The 20443-nt window shown below is 40.5% G+C and overlaps 1 protein-coding gene across 1 annotated transcript; it reads right to left on the bottom strand.

Moving 5' to 3' along the window:
- Window positions 1–10476: 10476 nt before the first annotated feature.
- Mtnr1a (melatonin receptor 1A) lies at window positions 10477–20068 on the bottom strand. Its single transcript, XM_051182346.1, has 2 exons — window positions 19876–20068; window positions 10477–11345 (listed from the first exon to the last, which is right to left on the bottom strand). Exons 1-2 carry the CDS (start codon window positions 20066–20068, stop codon window positions 10477–10479), a joined length of 1062 nt encoding a protein of 353 aa, XP_051038303.1.
- Between the last annotated feature and the right edge of the window lie 375 nt (window positions 20069–20443).

The following is a 20443-nucleotide window of genomic DNA, read 5'->3' as shown; positions in this document are numbered from 1 at the left end:
TATGTGTGTGCTGATGTCTGTACACTCATATGCAGGGATACCTGCATATGTGTGTTATATATGTATACATGTTGTGTGTGTTGTGTCATGCATGTGCTCATGTATGTACACATGCATGCAGGAGCTCGTGTGTGTGTGTGTGTGTGTGTGTGTGTGTGTGTCAGAGAGAGAGAGAGAGAGAGGAAAAGGGAGAGGGAGAGAGAGAGGGAGAGTCACATAATGAACATAGGGCTCACAGATTCTTCACAAATTCAGCAAGACTAGCTGTCCAGTGAGCTCCAGGTATGCTTCTGTTCACATCTCCCCAGTACTATGTGAACAAAGGCCTCATTCCTCAAGAAGGTCATTACATCCCTTCTGTTTAGAGTCTAGGCTTAGACATGTCTCCTGAAGTCTTCCCTGATATGTCTGGCACCCTGCCTTCATATTGTAACAAAATAGAAATTTCAATAACGTTAATCACTTGGTGGCTGTGCTGTGAATGCCAGAAAGGAAATAAAGTGGGGTTTTGTTGCTTCTGTCCATGTAGCATCAAAGTCAAAGTAGTTATAAGTATTGCATATTTCTTATGATTTTTATAAACCTACAGTTTTAAATCCAATGTAGTCTATGTTCATATGTTAAAGTCAAGTAAAATCATTAAAACATTATGATACTCATATTGAATGATATAAAATGACCAAAAACGTGTCTCTCTCTGATAAGATTCTTGAGCGTGTATATGTGCATGTGTACACTTGTGATGTGTGCATGTGAACACGGGTCCTTGTAGAAGTCAGTGTCAGAGTTCTTCTTCAACCCATCTCAACCACATTCCTCAGAACAAGATTGCACATTGAACCTGGGGCTTTGTATGCTAGCTACAGTAGTTGGCCATGAGGCTTCTGGGCTCTGCCTATCTTCTATTCCCAGTCCTGAGATGGGAGGTGCAAGCTTTGTGTGTATGTGTGTGTGTGTGTGGGGGGTTTCTGGGTATCCTGTCTGGGATCCTCAGACTTGCACAGCAAGTCCCTTACGTGTTAAACCTATCCCCAGTCATCCGAAAAGATGTTTCAAATGTTCTGTTAACTAATAAATAGCAAAACTGAGGAGGCTTTCAAATGAAGAAATTTTCTCCCAGTAACTCAGATCACAGATTCTTGCATTTCTTTACTGTAAAAACAAACACACTTTCCAATGTGTTTATCATCAATAATTCTTAGAATGGAAAATTGTTTCCTTGCCTTACATTCTTATTATCTTCTCCCACTATTTTTATTTCACTGTGTAAGCACACGTAGTTTTTAAATTCTTTCACTATCTGCAAGGACTAAATTGAGAAAATAAGTCTTAATAGATAAGAGCCCCGATGCACACAGCAGCAGCAGCAGCTCATCAGGATTTCTTTGTAACCATGGAAACCACTGATAATGCTCCTAACATTCTTTAGTGGCCATATAGTTTCCATGAACAGCTATGGAATAGGATAAATGCATCTGAAGTGGTAAAAGTTCACTTACTTTCAAGACATTGGGAGGAAAACTCCTAACAGAATAACATACCTTTCCAAAGCTTCTGGAGAGGCCCTCTCTTTGGTGTGAGCCATTATAGTGCCTATATATTGATCTCATGGATGCTCGCCTTGGAAAGCAATGGCGCCTTTAAGAAAGTTATATTATCATGCTTTGTTCTTCTTCTTTCTTTCTTGCAGTAAGTTTATTGGAAAGGCACTAGATTGAGAGTGAGAGTGCCTGGTATTCCATTCTGCAGGCATTTCAACTTGAGCTTTCTCTGTAAAATGGAAGAGCAGTGACTGTTCACCTGCATCAGTGTTGTCCACGGTGTGGATTCAGGTAACACACACACACAAGGCAGCAGTCTGAAACCGCGAAGTATCAAAATGGAAAGAGCACTATCTCTTCCTTCAAAACTCTAGCCACAGGGGTTGTTTTGTTTTGTGTTGTTATCCATTGAACTAAATGTGTTGAAGTATTTCCTTACACTTGGAGATCTTACATCAAAATTTTCTATTCATAGAAACATTTGTTTTAAAAAGTTTAAATAAACTCACAGTAATACTCTGTTGTTTTGAAAGAAGCTGTCATTTTAGCTAGCCATCCCATCTCTTAGTAATTCCAAAGAATCAGCATTTGAAATATACTTTTAAAGAAGTGTAACTTAACATGGAGTTTGGTGGAAAAGCTCTGTCTCTATCCTATTTTGAAATCACTGGAAACTTAGTTGATAATTTTAGGAAAAGTTGTAAAAACATATAAGAGATCCCAAGGTCCAAACCAGACCTACAGTTATCAAAAAACACGAGTAACAACTTTAGACTTAGCCATGCCATCTCTAGGAAGAATGACAGAATCTGTGCTCTCATTTCAGCGCCCATCATCATTCCTCATTAGGGTCCTACACGCTTTGTAAAAGGAGGTAGAGGAAGAAGGAAAGGGAACAGGGTTGGAAATGATGCGAAGAGTAAAAATCTAAGAATCTTTGCATTCTTACCAAAGGAATTGATGGGACTGTTCATCTAAGGAGATGGTCCCAAGTTAACAAGGGCAGGACTTCCCTTGAGCAGAGAACAAGAAGCAACTGATTCCTAAGCCTTGGGACTCTGGGATTCACATAAGTTATCATCAGAGTAGAAGATGAGAACAGATGATCATAAAAATAATAACTGACATTGCCAAGTGGCAAGTGCTGGACAAAAACACCTTTCAAATGAGGTGGTAACTGGCTCATCTACAGTCATTCACTTTTCACAAAAACCCAATGCAGCAGGCACTATTTATATTTTCATTTTCCACTTGAAGACACTGAGACACTGCTTTTCTCAGGGTATTTTGTCCCAGAGACAGGAAAAGTGAAAAGAAAAAAATTCCATTCTGTCTAAAATATACAGACATAGTAAAGTCAGCATTGGTGTAGCTTTAGCCCTAGAACTTTGGAAGCTGACACAGGGGGATTTCCATGAGTTAAAGACAAGCCTGGGAGATAGTAAGTTCCAGATCTTCCTAGAGTACAAGAGAAAGACTGTGTCTCAATAAAGAAAGGAAGAAAAGAAACAATAAACTCATAGCTGGTATTGATGAAATAGAAAACAAATGCAAAGTAGAAAAAGTCAATGAACTCAAAAAAGTTTGAGGGAGGGAAGGAAGAAAGGAGGGAAGAAGGGAGGAAGGAAGGAAGAAAGAGGGGCTAGAAAGATTACTCAGTGGTTAATCATACTTGTTTTTCTTCCAGAGAATCTGAGTTCAACCCACACCGCATTTGCCTATACAGACCCACATAAACAAAAATAAAAAGTGTAAACAAAACCAAAAAAGAACAAAATGTGTTTCTCAATAGCATAGATATTAATACAGTGAAAGTATATTAACAAATTGAACCTTGGAATATGTAAAAATTCGATGCTGAGGGATGTAATTCAGTGAACCTGGTTGGCATGCACAATGCCTGTACTCAAAGCCAGAACCAGGGGAAGGGAGCATAGTAAATTTGAGTTTTTTTCCAGGAAAGCAAAGTGGATCTGGAGAGATGGTGTCTTAGTTAGTGCTTCTATTGCTATGACGAGACACCATGGCCATAACAACTCTTTTAATGGAAAACATTTGTTTGGGGCTGGCTTACAGTTTCAGAGGTTTAGTCCATTATCATCATGGCAGGTCACATGCAGGCAGACATGGTGCTGGAGAAGGAGCTAAGAGTTCTGCATCTTGATTTGCAGGCAGCAGAAGGAGACTGTGATGTTGGGTGTTACTTGAGTATATATGAGCCCTCAAAGCCCCTACAGTGACACACTTCCTCTAAACAAGTACACATCCAGTCCAACAAAATCACACCTCCTAATAGTGCCACCCGCTATGGGCCAAGCATTGAAACACATGAGTCAATGGGGGCCATTCCTATTCAAACCACCACAGATGGCTCAGCAGACTTATTTTCAATCCTCAGGATATACACAGTGGCTTACAACTGTCTGTAATGCCAGTCCTAAGGGATCTGATATCTTTTTCTGGCCTCTGAGAGAACTGTACACACATGATTCATGGACATACATGCAGATAAAGCACCCACACACAAAAGAACAAAAAAATCATTTAGAAACATTTTTTTAAAAAGAAGTCAAAGTTATGTGAACATTTATCAGCCAGTTATTATGACTCAACACATGAAGAAAAAAGGAGACAATGTATAATATATATTAATATATATATTCTATACCATGTTACTGGCACATAGATATACTAATTTTTGAAACTTGACTTTGTGTCCTGCCACTGCTGAAATGTTTATCCTATAAACTTTCTGATGGGCTATTTGGAACCCGTTATGTGTATTATCACACTACCTGAAAACAGATCATTTCGCTTTTCCTATTTGTATCCTTTCAATTTCCTTCTCATTTCTTATTGCCATAATCAATTCTGAGTTCTATTATTATTTTGTTCTTGCAACTGTTTTCTTATAGCCTCTGTACATTTGAATACAACCTTAATAAGTTCTTTAATACTAAATTTATATTTCTGAAAATATAAATATGTCCATTATCTTATTGCTTGTTTTGCTTCTTTTTACTTATGCATGTACCCTGTCACTGTCAAGGATGAATTACAGTGCAATCTTTGATGGCATAAAAGCTACATGTGCAAGCTTGTATATAAAGATGAATATGCTTTTTTGAAAGAAATTTCTTATTGCTTTCAAGTGCTCAGTTTGTCATCTACTATCTGCTAGCAATTAAAAAGATGATTAAGAATGGAGGTTGGTTATGAATGTCCTCAGAAGACATTCATCAGCTTCTTGTCTCAGCATGGGAATGGGAAGCCAGGGAAATAAATGACCTGTGGTGGCTGGTTTTATGTCAAACTGATAGAAGCTAGAGTCATTTGAAAGGAAAGATCCTCAATTGAGAAAATACCTCTGGGGCTGGAAGATGGCTCAGCCAGTAAAGGCTAGGCTCACAACCAAAAATATAAGAGAAAATACCTTTGTAAGATCAGGACATAAGACAGGCGGTATGGCATTTTCCTATTTAGTGATAGCTGAGGGAAAACCGAGCCCTCTGTGGGTGGGGCCACCCCTATGCTGGTGGTCCTGGGTTCTATAATAAAGCAAGCTGAGAAAGCCAAGAAGAGCAAGTCAGTAAGAAGTACTCTTCCATGGCCTCTGCATCAACTCCTGACTGTTTGTTCTTGCTCTTTTTGAGTTCCTGCCCTGACTTCCTTCAATAATGGACTATGATATGGAAATGTAAGCAAAATGAACCCTTTCTTCCCCAACTTGCTTTTGGTCAGGCTGTTTCACCAGAGCAATAGTAACCCTAAATAGAACAGACCCTTAAAGCAGTGGGGGAATCTTGACCTTTCATGCCTGATCTCCACTTGAGTTGTTCACTAATGAGATGGACATATGTCAGCAGGACATCTACAAAGTATTGTGATTCTCTCTTTGTTAGCCCCTAAGAAGCTTATGATAAAGTTTTACTGAACCCATTAACAAGAAGATTTCAAGAATGACAGAATAAAAATCAAAGATGAAATGAATAGCATGGACTTCAATTGTCAGCAGAGAAAGGAGAATGGTCCTATATTAACATTCAACTAATGTCTTATGAAGCAATAAAATTATAAATTTCAAAGGTTGTAAAGACTATATTCTGAAAAGACTGCTATGAAATAATGTCTCCTGTACATGACAGGGCTGTTCACTCATTGACCCACAGTAGCTGTGGTTGCCTGCAAAGAATCAAGCTGTCAATAGCTCATGAGGCCTTGCCCCTAGTTAAGGAGCCATTTTAGCAGCTGATTGTCATTGGTGAGTGGGGGGGGGCAGGATCAATTGTCCATGTTCCAGCCGACATCTCACTCCCCTGAGCGTATGGGAAGCACTAATTGGACTGGACAGGGGTGGGGTGGTGGGGGTGGGGTGGGGATGTGAAGTTGGGAGGGGAATAGCTGGAGGGGAGCAGAGGATACAAATTAGCTCTATACATTGTATTCATATGTGAACATGTCAAAGAATAAGTAAAAATTTAAGGTCCCCCTTCACAGAAGCTGACCCTATAGCTCAATGGCCACAATCAATGAAAAAACTTTACTTGATCTTCCTTACGATGGAAATGCACTCATTGGCATGCTTAGTCCTGCATCATAAGCACTGAGGCTCATCCGGCATTTGTTCCTTGATAGACCAAATCTTCAGTTTTAGGGGTCTGTTTATCGTCATCACAGAAATGAAAGGCACCTCAAATTTCGTGTTATTCAAAACCAGTTTCTTTACTTCATATTACTAAATTTGGGATAATCACACCAAACACTGAAATGTGAGAGTTCTGTCAGAAACTGGAGCACCAGATTGACAACAGGAAAAGACATGGACCATTGTCGGATGTCTAAAGCAATAGTAATGAGTTGAGTTTTAATGAACATTGTATTTGTAAACTTCCTGAATGAAGTACACAGACAGGTATCCTCACAATAAAGGTACCATTTTCTAGAAATATGCCATTATTAACAATATAGCCCAGCATCCAAATAATCACTGACTCTTCAAAGCTGTTGAAACCATTCATATCCCTCAACATTAGCAACATTACAAATTAGACAAAAGGCAGTCAGCTGGGTGATACACACAATATGAACTTATATGCATACAAATGTAGCAAAAGTTGACTTACCATTAATTTTTATCCTTGGGTAAAAATAAGCACTCATTTATTATCAGTGTAAATATTGGGTACACAGAAAGCCACTTGCATTTATCCTGTAAATTTTCAGAAACACACCATACAGATTTCCAATAGTCTATGACTAATAGCAAAGAACTGCAGAAAGTACAACAATTTCACTGTACAGAAACAGATTACAATCAGAGCTGTTTTGTTTGAAAATATAAAAGTCAAAGAAGGTAAAAGTAGGATAGAAGAAATTTTGTTAGTTATTTTTTTAAAGGAAAATGTTGCTTTAAAATTTTGTGACTAGTCAATGGTAGTGCTGGCATCTAACTCCAGCTACTCTGGAGGCTAACTCTGAATTATCCACAAGTTCAAAGTCTGCATGGGTTACATAGTAGGTTCAAGTCCAGTGAGACCTTGTCAAAATAACAAGGAAAGGGTGGGTGGCTGGCATATCTATTCTGTTTGCCTGAAATTTGCAAGGCCCTGAGTTTAATCCCCAACAACACAAATACACATAACACATACAAGATTATTAAGCTTAGGAAACTCATAATACATAATAATTTGATGTTTTAAACTGACTAAAAATACATCTACTACATTCCAAATGGGTCTACTTATTCATGGTAAAATATTTGGTGACAGCATCAGAGGTAGTCCAAAAAGTAATCAAAACTATTATTTACTATGATATTCAGAATGAGTGTGCTTATTCAATAAGCAATTATGAATTTGATATTTAAAATTGATTACTGGATCCAATATCCGCCAAGAATACATAAAAGTCTGGATAGGTTGGGGGGAAATTCCATTGCTTATACATGTAAATTATTTACACATATACACACATGTACATATTTAGTAACAAAATATGCAATTGGGAAAATTAAATTAGTCCCTTCAATCTATTAAGTCTTTTCTGAGCAAATGATGGTGTTCATTTATATTATATTGAAGACACTTAATATAGTATAGTAATATAGTATGGTGTTGCCAGTTAGCTCGATTGTTCAAAGTGTGGTGTAAATGTAGAGTTTGTGATATGTCTTGAAATTATGTTAAATATTATTTAACTATTTAAATTTTATTTGGATAAGAAGTAGAAATTTGGACATAACAATTGGGTAACATTTGGAAGAGAAAACTTGTGCTTACAGTGGGTGGAAAGATGGCTAGTTCAGAGCATTCAGCTTCCTTGCAGTGAACTCTAGTTTGGTTTCCAGCATGTGGCTTTCAACTGCCTGTGTCTTCTGCTTCAGTGGAATCCAATGTCTCTGTCCTTGAGGGCACTTGCACTCATGCACACATACAATCACATGGAACACACACATTCACATGGTTGAAACTAATTTGTAAAAGCTCTTTTGAAGTTGTGGGTATCCTCTCTGCTATTGCTTAGATTGTTGGTTGGGGTCATCCTTGTAGATCTCTGAACATTTCCCTAGTGCCAGATTCTCTTAAAACCTATAATGGCTCCCTCTATTATGGTATCTCTTTTCTTGTTCCCCTCTATTCTTTCCCTGACTCAGTCATCCTGCTCTGTCATGCCCACCTCTCCCATTCTCTTCTTCCTAACTCCCTCTCCCCCCCCCCATGCTCCCAGCTTGCTTGGGAGATCTTATTCCTTTCCCCTTTGCTCTTCCCCAATAATGAGATTGATGACTACCTTATATGCCATCCTAGAGCCTTCACCTAGTAGCTGATGGAAGTAGAAGCAGATACCCACAGCTAAACACTGAGCCAGGGAGGAGTGATGAGCAAAGGGGTCAAGACCAGGCTGGAAAAACCCACAGAAACTGCTGACCTGAACAAGGGGGAGTTCATGAACTCCAGTCTGATAGCTGGGAAACCAGCAAAGGACCAACCCAGACCCCCTGAATTTGGGTGTTAGTTAGGAGGACTGGGCAGTCTATGGGGCCTCTGGTAGTGGATCACTATTCATTCCTAGTATATGAATGGACTTTGGGAGCCCATTCCACATGGAGGTATACTCCCTCAGCCTAGACACATCGGGAAGGGCATGGACCTTGCTCTAAATGATATGACAGACTTTAAAGACTTCCCATGGAAGGCCTCACCCTCCCTGGGGAGCAGAAAGGGGATGAGGGTTGGTGGAGGGAACAGGGGAGGACAGGAGAGTGAGGGAACTGGGTTTAACATGTAAAACAATCTTGTTTCAAATTTAAATTTAAAAAAATACTTTAAGAAATGTGGATATGTATAGCTCAACAACCTCTGCCTCCAACATAATTATTTCCTAAGTTTGCCTGAGGAAAAGGCTCATCAAAAGAGTCTTATACTATAATCTCTAACTTTCCCAAGGAAATTCTGTGTAGATATACAGATAACAGCTAATTTATCAAAATACGTTTTTGCCCTTTTGTGTGTGTGTGTGTGTGTGTGTGTGTGTGTTCACAGCTATCAATTTATGCTTTATGTAAGAGTTTTGTTATAGATATTTAAAATGAAGGAAAACATAACTATAATTTGTAGCAAAGCATTGTTATGTAACACTGCAATACTCCCTAGCAGACATCTGGAATAAAGTATAGCCAGCATTTATAAAACCAGAGTTCTGTCTGACAAATGCTGTTTGTTTTTGTTGGTTTTCACTCTAAGACTTAAAATCTTACTGGGACACACAAATATGGAAGTGAATTATTGAAGAGTATTGGTTTTGCACTTTCTGTCGGTAAGATGTCTTTGGTTTAAATTATTTACTTATGGAATCAGATCATCAATCTAGAACACTTGCTGTACCATACCTAACTTCTCCCAAACCCTTCATTTTTCAATGAACAGTGTGGATAATCCAGTCAATCAACAGAAATACAAAGTAGTGACAGAACACTAGGTCACATGCCTAATAAAGTTGAACAAGACTTTGTACTTAGCTAGTGCCTTCAAACATCACAATAACTGACATTTGACATAAACTTGATCATACAGTAGTTCTTTGTCCATTGAGCCATGCAGCATGGTTCAGGATGGCAATATTTGGATTATAGATAGACATGCCCAATATTGTGAGACTGCCAGCTGGTGACTTTGGCTGTTGCTATTGCTGTGAGGTCATTAGTAGACTCATCTTCATCTTTCTCTCACATTCCCTTTGTGTCCCACTCACTCATTTACAAATAAAAGAAACTAATCTTTTCCCTGTTAGAGATCTTTTTGAAGATTTGAGGAAGAAATTATAGCCAGCCTTCAGTATCTATTGTGCATTAGCTCCAACATTCCCAACACCAAGCATATGAAAACCTGAAGATGTTCAAATAACTTAGAGAAAGTTGAGGCAGTATTTGTATGCAACCGACCTATGTTCCTTACACATACAGTACTTTATGTCCTTGCTGGGTTGCATGTAATTCTTAGGATATTATAAATAAGAAACTATATTGTTTAGGGGATTGTGACAAGAAAAAGAAGTATGTCCATGTTCAACACAGGTGTTTTGTGATTATTTTAATTCAACCACAGGTAAGGAGGGACACCTGTACTGCATTTGCATCACTTGTTTACAATAAAAGAAAGGTCCCCACAGTCTCTCTTTCCTTGGATTCATTTCACTCACATCTTGCTTCAATCTCCTCCCTTGACACATGTTGTTCAATTAACACATGGCTGTACATGGTAAGTACTCTGCTTGATAGGCAGAACATTATCTCTACATAAAGCAGACAGTGGGTCATTTCCACTAGTATAGAAGTAACCCTAAAGAGCTCCAGGTTGGGCTATGCAGGTTTCCAGAAGAGAAAGCAGTAAGACCCCCCCCCAACCAGTGTGGATAATTTGCTAGCACCACTGGCTTTTTAAACAGAGTCCACCTTTATTAAATTATTATTGGCTATGAGTGGAGCAGGCTTACATTTAATCTTATCTGCCGCATCATTTGAGCTGTCCACAAAGAACATCTTAGCTGTAAACAATGAAACGATAATTCTTTTGTATTCCTGTCTGAAATTCTGGTTCAGGAGTCCATATATAATTGCATTGAGGCAGCTGTTGAAATATGCCATGTAGTAACTAGCCACGAACAGCCACTCTGGGATCCTGGGGACCATGGTGGCAGGGTCTGAGGCCACAATGAGCCCGATGAAGTTGAGTGGGGCCCAGCAAATGGCAAAAAGTACAAAAACCACAAACATGGTAACAAAGTTCCTGAAGTCCTGTGGCTTCAGTCTGGGCTTGCTGTTGGGTTTCACCCTCCGTCGGACCTGAAGAACCAGGATCCAGATTCTTAAGTAGCAGAAGATGACGATAATCATAGGCACGATGAAATGGAAAACCACCACTGCTATCGTGTACACCGAGCTGACAGACTGTGTAAAGGTACAGGAATAGATCCGGGGATCATACTGGAGAGTTCCGGTTTGCAAGTTAGGCATGATGGCGACAAGCGTCAACACCCATATCAGAAACACGTAGCAGAGGGAATTCTTGTTACTGTACAGTCTGTCGTACTTGAGACTGTGGCAAATGTAGCAGTAGCGGTTAATGGCGATTCCAGTGATGTTGAATATCGAGCCAATGACACTCAAACCCATCAGAAACGCACTAATTTGACAGTGCAGATATCCCAGATTCCATCCATTGTTAAATATGGATGTCAGCACCAAAGGATAAGGGTAAATCGCAACCACGAGGTCTGCAACAGCCAAGCTCACCACAAATATATTTCCTGAGAGAGAAAGATGTACAGAACACAGGTTAACACTAGTATGCATCGCATCTTTAAGCAAATGTTAAAGAAACGGGGATTGGAAAGTTAGCCAGTGCAACTGAGAATGCAAGCTTGAGGACTAGATTTTGGATTCTCAAGACCCATCCAAAAGCCCTGATGGCTTGAGTGCCTTTCTATAGTCCCAGTGAATGGGAGGAGGAGCCGTGGGATTCCCCAGAGCAAGCTGGCTAACCACATTAGTAATAGCGTCAAGGTCTAGGTTCAACTGAAAGAGCCTGACTCAAAAATGAAGTTGTAGAGTGTAGTGAAATATCCACCCTGCCCGCACCTACTATGCTGACCATGCCCATTGCGGCGTGGGGACAGCTGCAGGTGTGATGGGTTGCTCTCTTACTTCCTGGTCAGAGACAGAGAGCATCCGAGGCATCCTTGGGATGAGAACCTGCGGCAGTCATCTGTTTCTGGTGTAAGTGATTTCTCCCCAATAAACATCCATCAGCCTATTGTTTCCCAGATTATTTACCACATTATAGTAGAGTGATTGAAGACATCAATATCAACCCCCAACTGCACACCCGTGAACTTATTCTTATACAGACAGACATGCAAATATGTGTGCTCACATTCCATATATATATATATCCTATATACTTCTGCATGCTAAAGAAAAGAAGGGAGGGGTGGAGGAAGAAACAGATGGATGGGTGGGAGTGGGGGGTGGAAGTGGAAAAGCTCTTTCCAAAACTTGGATGACCTGTAACGATGTGACAGTCATGAATAAATGGAATAAATGCCACCAATAAGCCTGCCCCAGTGTTGCCTTTATTGAGTCAAGTCGACTTTATGAATTTCTGTATTTCCAAAACATTCCATTTCCCAAAGCATGAAATTTCAGACTATTTTCTCTTCTCATGACCAATCTCAAGATCATTACATACCCATGCCATCTTTTGTTTGAGCTCTGATCTGAGAAAATCCAACGTCACCTCACTTCTCATGTCTGCCATTTATTCCTTAAATTCCAGATCTCTGACCTGTCTGGTTCTTCCAAAGCTTTAAAAGGGCCTCTAGCTTCTTATGTTGTAGAGTCATGTATCTTTGTCCAAAAAGAAAAGGGCCCACCACCAGTGTCTGGACTTGAACAGTGCTGTCATTACACTAGCTGTGGAACAGAACAGAGACACTTCACTTTGCCAAGGTTCCGTTCCTTCTCCTATGATATGGGGATGTTTGATGGTGTCTCCCTCATGGTGTCAAGTGAGTCTTTGATGAGGAAGTTATGTCAAACACTGTGGATTGCCTCCAACTCATCTGAAAGTTCAATATGTTCTGCAACTCCCTCAAAATAAAAAAAAATTCTTGTGTTTATGAATAACAAGATTAGATCATTAAACACCACATATTCTGAATAAATGGCAGTCTTCCGTCCTAATTTGATAACAGAACACATTTTAAGTGTGTAGAAAAGGGACTCTAGTTAAATTTTGTGAGATGTTCTACCAATATAACTGTTTACCTTTTGTGGCTTAAAAAAAAAAAGCCTAATTTCTTAATATCCCTTCACTTTTAAATTACTCCTCAATCAAGTTTTGAAAAATTTTTTCAAGCCCATCCTAAGTGGACATCCTTTTCTTATTTGCCCAACTGGAGATAAGCAGCTCTTCCTTTGAAGATGCCATTTCTTTTTTTGTGCTGCATTTAGAATAGGAATGTTAAAATACTTTCCATCCAATAAGGACTTGGCAACCACATATAAAGGGTTCTGGGGAACTGAGAAGGAACATACAGGAACAGAATCAAGAGCAAGTTTGATATTATCTGTAGAAATGGATAGAATGCTAACCAATGTGAAATGACACAGGGTTGAGAATAGAATACGTGGCCTCAAGGGATAAAGAAACATCTCAGGTGGTAAAATGCTTGACACACAAGTAAAATGACCCAAGTTTGGATCCCCATGTAAAAAGTGAAGCATGTTGGCACAGTGCTGGGAACTGTGGTAGGTGGGTCCCTAGAGCCCACTGACCATCCATTTTAGCCAACAGATGAGCTCCAGGATGGGAAGAAACCTTGTTTCAAAACTAAGGAAGAAAACATTGGGAAAAAGATGCTCAATAACACCTTTTGCCTCCAGAAGCATGCATACATGTTCACTTCTCACATACATGCACATACCAACATACGTGTACCATACCCACCTCCGATCCCCCCAGGAGAATACATAGTCTTAAAATGTCAATAATTATGACAAAATGATATATTACTCTCATGTAGTAGTGTCCTTAAGTGAAAGAAAGGAGGAAAGATAAAAGAAAGGAAAGAAAAAAGAGAAGGAAGAAATTTTCCTCCCCACATCCCCTAAACAAACACAAGCAAACATTATCGCAGAAGGGGACAAAGCCACATGATAAACACATCTACATAGAATCTCTGGTTTAATGTTCCCCCAAACATTTGTAAAATGAGATCAATCCAAAGAAGATTAAACTAATGATTTAATTAATGCAGTTAACTGAATAGTAATAAAGCATAATTGCTGTAAAAGACATGAAGAATCAAAGCCCCCCCACACACACACATACAACTACAACATTGTCTGTGGTTTGTATTTTAAGCATTTTAAAAGTAAGAATACATTAAGCCATTTTGCTACCTGCCACTCTGGCTTTAAATGTACTGTTTGGATGTTAGTTCAATGTGTAGCTTCATCATTTTAAACTATTCAATATTTTGAGCTAATATGGACTGACTCCTGAATTTAACCATCTCACTTGTAATTTAAAATTATCTATGGAAAAATAACTTGCCATTAAGCCTTTCATTTGGACTCATCACCAGATTTTCATGGGCTTTTAAAGAATTTGGGGAGATGGGGTAGGGGGTTCAGTGACTACTTCACAATCAAATGACCAGAGCTAATACCCACACACCTGTGTAAAATGCCATGCATGGCTATATACACCCACAGTCCTGCTGCCAGAGGCTGGAGATACAGCATCCCAGAATTCATTAGTGAGACAGTCTAGGCAAATCAGTGAGCTCTGGGTTCACTGGGAGACTGTGACCCAAAAACTAAGGTGGAGAATAAATGATTAAAATATCCAATGTCTACTTGTGACCTATATACATATACACGAATGCATGCATATGCCTACACATATGTAACATGTACAAACATATGTGTTCATGTACCACAAACAGGCACACAAAGAATTTGCTTTTATAGCATTTTTTTGAAATTTTTTGGTACACTTCTTATGTCATGACTGTGTTCCATCTTCTTTGATTGTAACTAAAGAAACAGGAGCTTTCAGTACAAAGTTTATTTTATTTCAAATGTCTGAAGGTAACAATGTAATTTACATGATCAAACCCAGGAAATGTCCCCGTTGGTGCTGTTTGATATACAGACATGAGGAACACACACTCTCTCTGGGAGACATTCTAGAAATGGAGGGAAACAAGTTAACAAACAAAGCATGCAAATCTCTGCCTTTGGAGGAGGAAAAAAATCTAAACAGCTGATACCCCTTCTTCCCCCACCTAGATGAGTGCTATCTCTGGTCTTCTTCCTAGGATTACAGACATTTAGGATAGTTTATTCTGACTTAAATAAAAGGGAATTCTAGACACTGAATGGGCATACTAATAACTAAGGAATTTGTTGTACAATAGTGGGGACATGCTTTTGAAATTCTCTGGATTTGTTATGTTTCCCACCTTAGAATATTGGTTTTGAAGGTCAATTTAAAACAAACTGGATGAGATGCCCCAGGATGGTATATGAGGGTTAAATCTGTGATTAGTCTATAGTATTATTAACCTCATTCCAAAGATTCACTGGTCATGAAATCAAAGGTGGATGGATGCTTTATCACTATTGACTCCTGCTTGCTTCTGTCTTCTGCCTTTGCAACTTTAGGTTCCCTTGGTCTTGCAGGCATGTCTATCCTACCAACCTGCAGCTCATGGACCCCTTGTGTTCTAAGATATAAATCTTGCCCAACAACTGTATACATTAGAACATCATGCTGCAACATCAAAGACCTGAACAGCCTTGAGAGGCTAAAAGCTTAATTCCAAGGAAGATACCCTTTCACCAACATGTGAGCCCATGGTTTCATTACACTGGAAACTGAGGCTGACATTTGTGTACTTTGGGCTCCTTGTTTCAGTGAATCAATGGGAGGGGCCGATTACTGTAATCTCTCTTGTTATCAAGTGGGAAGACAGATTATCAATACACAAGACCCAGAAAGTATGTATATAAAAGGCAAGAAAAAGTGGGGGAATTAAAAAGTGTTTAAAAATATTTATAATGATTATGAGACCAACTGCAGAGATGCACATTAAAAATAATTAAGAATATTTCTTGTTTACCATGGTTGTTTCCCTATTAACTACTATTTTCTCTTTCCCTTTGCTATTGGCCTGCCATCTAATTTGTGAGAGAGGTGAAGCCTGTATTTCAGTTATAAACACAACAAAAGTCATGTAAAGATGGACAAAGGCATGACTGTCTTAGGGAAAGAGGGTTGGTGTGTTCCAATTTTCTAAAGAGTGGTCATATTTTATCAGGCAGGGACATCATTTTGGTATCTCCTTTATTAGGAAGTTACCCTTTGACTAGAAGAAATATCTACTTGTCATGATGCCAGGGCAGGGACAACTGATTTGATACTGTATTGAGTCTCATATTCCCAGAATTTCCTTCCCTGTACAGTTATGGGTTAGCATGACTCACAAAAGATTTTATTTTCACATGACCCAAAAGATGAGAGCGAGATGTCCGTTGTCCTTTTCATGCTCGGGAGTTTAAAGTAGTTTGTTAGCCGCTGGAGCAGTTCCTCCATGCAGAAAGCTCCATGAGTTCTATTGCGGACCAGATTCGTAGGGCTCATTAGTCTCTTTGTTGCTTAAAAGCAACCTGTCTTGTGCAAGCCTGACTCTGGCATGCCTTTGGGTAAGTGCTTCTGCATCACTTTGAGAAGCCATCATTCAGACACTGCGGTGTCAGATCCTTGGCTTTAGGCTTTTGTACATGAAGCTGTTACATTGACCCCTTCCAACTGGCCATCTGTACATCATTACAATAGGAAGTGAACTGATTCCCGCTCGGGTGCTCTCCTCAGGATGCTGACTGCAGAAGCCCTCTTGGACTTTTAATCTGCTCACCCTCCTTTCTTTAAGGGCCTTTCCAAGGTTGTTGCTAATACCTATCTCAGATTCTGTTTGCCAAGAAGCCCCGTTTCTCTCCGAAACTTCTGAGGACCACACGCACTCTCTATAGACTCATAGGAGTTTGGCTCTACAGTGACTGCCCTCTGTGACCAGTATCTGATACAGGGAGACAGAAAGCCTGGTCTCCAGCAATGGCAATGCTGTGGATGCATTTATACCCAGAGGATCCCAGTTGTAGATTAAGCTAAGTAAGCAAGGCTGTACCCGAGTTCCTAACCTTGTTTACTCTCTCCTTTGCCCAATTCTGCTTTCTTTGTTGCCTTAGAGTTCCTCCTTTCAAGCCCCAGCAAGACTGTGAGAGCCAATCCTCTAACTTGAATTTCCTTCAGCTCCATAAAGAACTGGGGTGGTTTTCTCATCATTGCCATGACATTCTGTCCCCATTGTCTGTCTTTTCCCTGAATCCTTTGGTTATGGCTCTGTCTGATTCTCACTGAATTCCAAGGGGGCTTGGAAAGAGTAAGATGGGTGGCTTCCAAAGACTCATTGGCGCTACAGAACAGCACCACCTATGTTCCACCAATTTGTAACTTGTAATCGTGGGCACCCAGACCCTAGCATGACAACTTTGTAGAATTCTGAGTTCTATAGAGCCCAACTCTATTTGCATAAAAGCCTACTGGATTGTTAAGTTTCACCCTTTGTTATATCCTGAATTATGAACAGGCAGGATGCTGTTGTATTGTTTTATGAAAAGTTTTATTCAAGTAAAATGCACATATAGAAAAATTGCAGGCACTAATTCAGAGCCTGCAATTTTGCCCCAAACAAAACAAAACAAAACAAAAAATCAAGTCCAGATGCCTGCCTAGCATTACTTTTCCATCTTTTTCAAAGTATTTTCATAGGCATCATTTCGCTTGATACTTGGCAACAGTTACAATAGAGCATAGTGTGGGGCTGCAGTTTAGGCGTTATCCCTATCTGACAAATGTGGAAAGTGAGGCTGGATGGCAAATGACTTCTTGGATTGGAATGCATGCAGGAATCTCTCCACCATGTTACACCCACTGGGGATGTAGCATTTCTCATTAACAAAACTTGGACAGGGAAAGAGAGACAGTCAGTCAACCTTTAGCATCTGATTGGTTGCTTGGAGACAGTGCTTGTTGTGACTGGTCAGCCCTCAGGTAATTAAATATTGGGGATTTCTTCCTTAAGACACCAAAGGCCATCCTAGTCTCTTGAGAAAAGGAAGAGGTTAAAAATAATTCTGCAATTGTAACAGAATTCCAAAGAACTATTTGAAAGTGCATGTGCTTTAGCATTCTTATCTTTTTTTTTCCTGTTCTATTTCCCTTTTTAGAAAAGATTTATATATTTTCATTTTCTTATGTATGGGTGTTTGCTGCCATGTGGGTATGTGCAGCACATACATGCCTAGTACTCATGGAAGTGAGGAAAGTGTGTAGGATCCTCTGGAATTGGAGGTTAGATGAATGGGAACTGATGTGTGGGTGCTGGGAACAGAACCTGGGTCTTCTGCAAGAGCAGCCAGTGCTGCTAACTGCCAAGCTATCTCTCCAGCTTATTTATCATCTTCATATTTTTAAAACCAACCAAAAAATTGAACAAATATACAAAGTGAGCAGTCATTAAAACATTTATTTTGAGACAGGGTCTCATATGCAATCCCAGTTGCCTGGAACACTATGTAGACCAGGCTGGTCTCAAACTCATAGAGACCCACTTGTCTCTGCCTTCCATGTACTGGAATTAAAGCTGTGGGAGCATCTAGCAACATATTTGAACCAGCTATCTCTAGTTCTTATCCAAATCACTATGTTTTTAAGCCTCAAATGGTTTGAACTCAATGGTGGTGTATTTGAGCAAACAGTCCAATTATAAAAATATGTTGCTCTAATGCTTTGTGGATTAAAGGTCACCTGAATCTTTCATACAGCTTCAGGGATGCAATATATAAACTCTCAAGAAGCTGCTTAGCCAATAAAGTCCAAAGTGATAGGACAGTTTTGAGTACTTTTCCAAAGCCACTAGGAAAGCGAACACTCTTCACAGGAAAGGTCTTGTGTCATTCAGACTATCCACTTGTAAGTTACAGACTGGAGTGAAGCTGTGTGGTTGGGCTCTGGGCTGAAGCTCTGTGAATCAGCCCCTCCATCTTGGAGCCTCTGAGCATCATGTGCCCCTCTCTATAAAGTGGGTAAGCCTGATACCCCACCCTTGTGCTGACCAAAGAATTCTGTGTGGGTGTGCTCAGAGCCACATGCAGCCTGCAGAAAGTGGCCCCCCAGTCACAGGAGGGCGTGCACTCCCCCAACTATCCCTGTATTGCAGTGCTGGCCATCAGACCTAGGGCTTTACCAATGCTGGGCAAACGCTAACATTAAACTATTGAATTCTGAAGACAGAATTCTACTTCAAGCCAATCGCTTATGAAAGTAATTCATCCCATGTTCTAAGCCAAATGGAAACCACTTAGTCTTCAAACTAATTCTACTTTGCACATACCACTTTTGACTAGTATTTAAGTGAATGGCTTCCTCTCCACAATTCTTTCCAAAGTTTACTTCCAAACAAAGGGCAGCAAACCAACTCACCTGACACCACTTAAAGGTGAAAAGTGGTAGCTCATTAAGAACCACTGACCTGCTCTTACCCAGGGAGACTGGTTCCACTCACTGCTTGGGGGGGACCCCCAAACATAACAGAAACTCTGAATTAAAGCCTCATCCTACATTATATGTAAATGCATTCCTCACTACAATGTCCAGTTTTCAAATGCAGACTTCTTGGCTTGAGGAGAAAGAGTCATTTTGCCCTTTTTCCGACATTCTTAGAACAAACCCCTCCACCCTGCAACTTGATGCTATTAGCTCAAAAACACTGCATCTGACAAGAAATAAGTAACAGCGGCTTTGCCATTTTGGCAGCCCATGGATCTCGTATTTTAGCAAAGTTGGGAAAACTGATTTATATGCAAATCCAAACAATTGATGAGTTCCTTGATCTAATTTGAAAAGGTGTCTTGAGGAGTTTACTCAGTCGGTACCCTATCTAATGAACCCAAGAATCAGAAAGCTAGCGTAAAGAGATGATCCTGAAGGGAGCAGAAATTGTTTAAGGGCTTTCCATCTGGAAGGATGGAAGCCTTGTGGATGATCTCTGACAAGGCATCTTAGAGGGAAGGGGTAAAGAGAAGGTAGCCCTTATTCTCTAGGAGGAAAAATGACCCCAAGTCCCATGTCCCAGAAACCGACTTTATGGACTTTTCTTGGTGTTCCACAAGCGGGCTAGCTTTGGGAAAGGTGCAGGGAGCCCCTACCTGAGTTCCTGAGCTTCTTGTTGCGGTACACAGACAGGATGACCAGCAGGTTACCCAGGATGTCCACCACGATGGTGAAGATGATGATGAAGGCCAGTGTAGAGGCCAGCCACGACGGCCGCGGGCCCCCACCCTGCCCAACGCCTGGTACCTGCTGCGAGGCATTGAGCAGAGCGCTATCATTGCCCTTCATGGTCCCCTGGGTGTCTCACCGCAGCGTAGCCAAAGCCATCGTCCTGTCGCCCCGCGCCCCAGAGTGTCCAGCTCTGCCCCCGCCCTCTCTGCCACTTTTTATGCCTTGGCGCAGCCCTCCTTAAGGCTGCTTCGCAGCGGTCTTGCTCGCTCCAGCCCCTCCTTGCCCGCTGCCGCCTGCTGACACCTGCTGTCCACTGCCTGGCATCTGGGACTCCAAGGTCCCGCAGCGCGTGCACATTGCGCCCCCGTGCGGGGAGACTCGGCAAGATTGGTGGAAGGCGGCAAGCTGAGGTAAACAAGGAAGCTTTAGAGGACCCTGGGTTTCCTGCTTGGACCTAGTATGCTGGGCTGGCAGGAGGCACAGACTTGAACC

Source organism: Phodopus roborovskii, unplaced genomic scaffold (assembly GCF_943737965.1).
Source record: "Phodopus roborovskii unplaced genomic scaffold, PHOROB, whole genome shotgun sequence".
In the NCBI taxonomy this organism is placed as follows: Eukaryota; Metazoa; Chordata; class Mammalia; order Rodentia; family Cricetidae; genus Phodopus; species Phodopus roborovskii.
The sequence above is the reverse complement of the archived record's forward strand: the minus strand, read 5'-3'. Positions and strand labels throughout refer to the sequence as shown.

What these genes read in the sequence shown, in the direction of transcription:
- Mtnr1a (XM_051182346.1), bottom strand. Translation starts at nt 20,068, where the DNA reads ATGAAGGGCAATGATAGCGCTCTGCTCAATGCCTCGCAGCAGGTACCA. An exon ending in CAAGAAGCTCAGGAACTCAG is followed by an intron (nt 11,346 to 19,875) that starts GTAGGGGCTCCC and finishes TTTCTCTCTCAG; the next exon opens with GAAATATATTTGTGGTGAGC.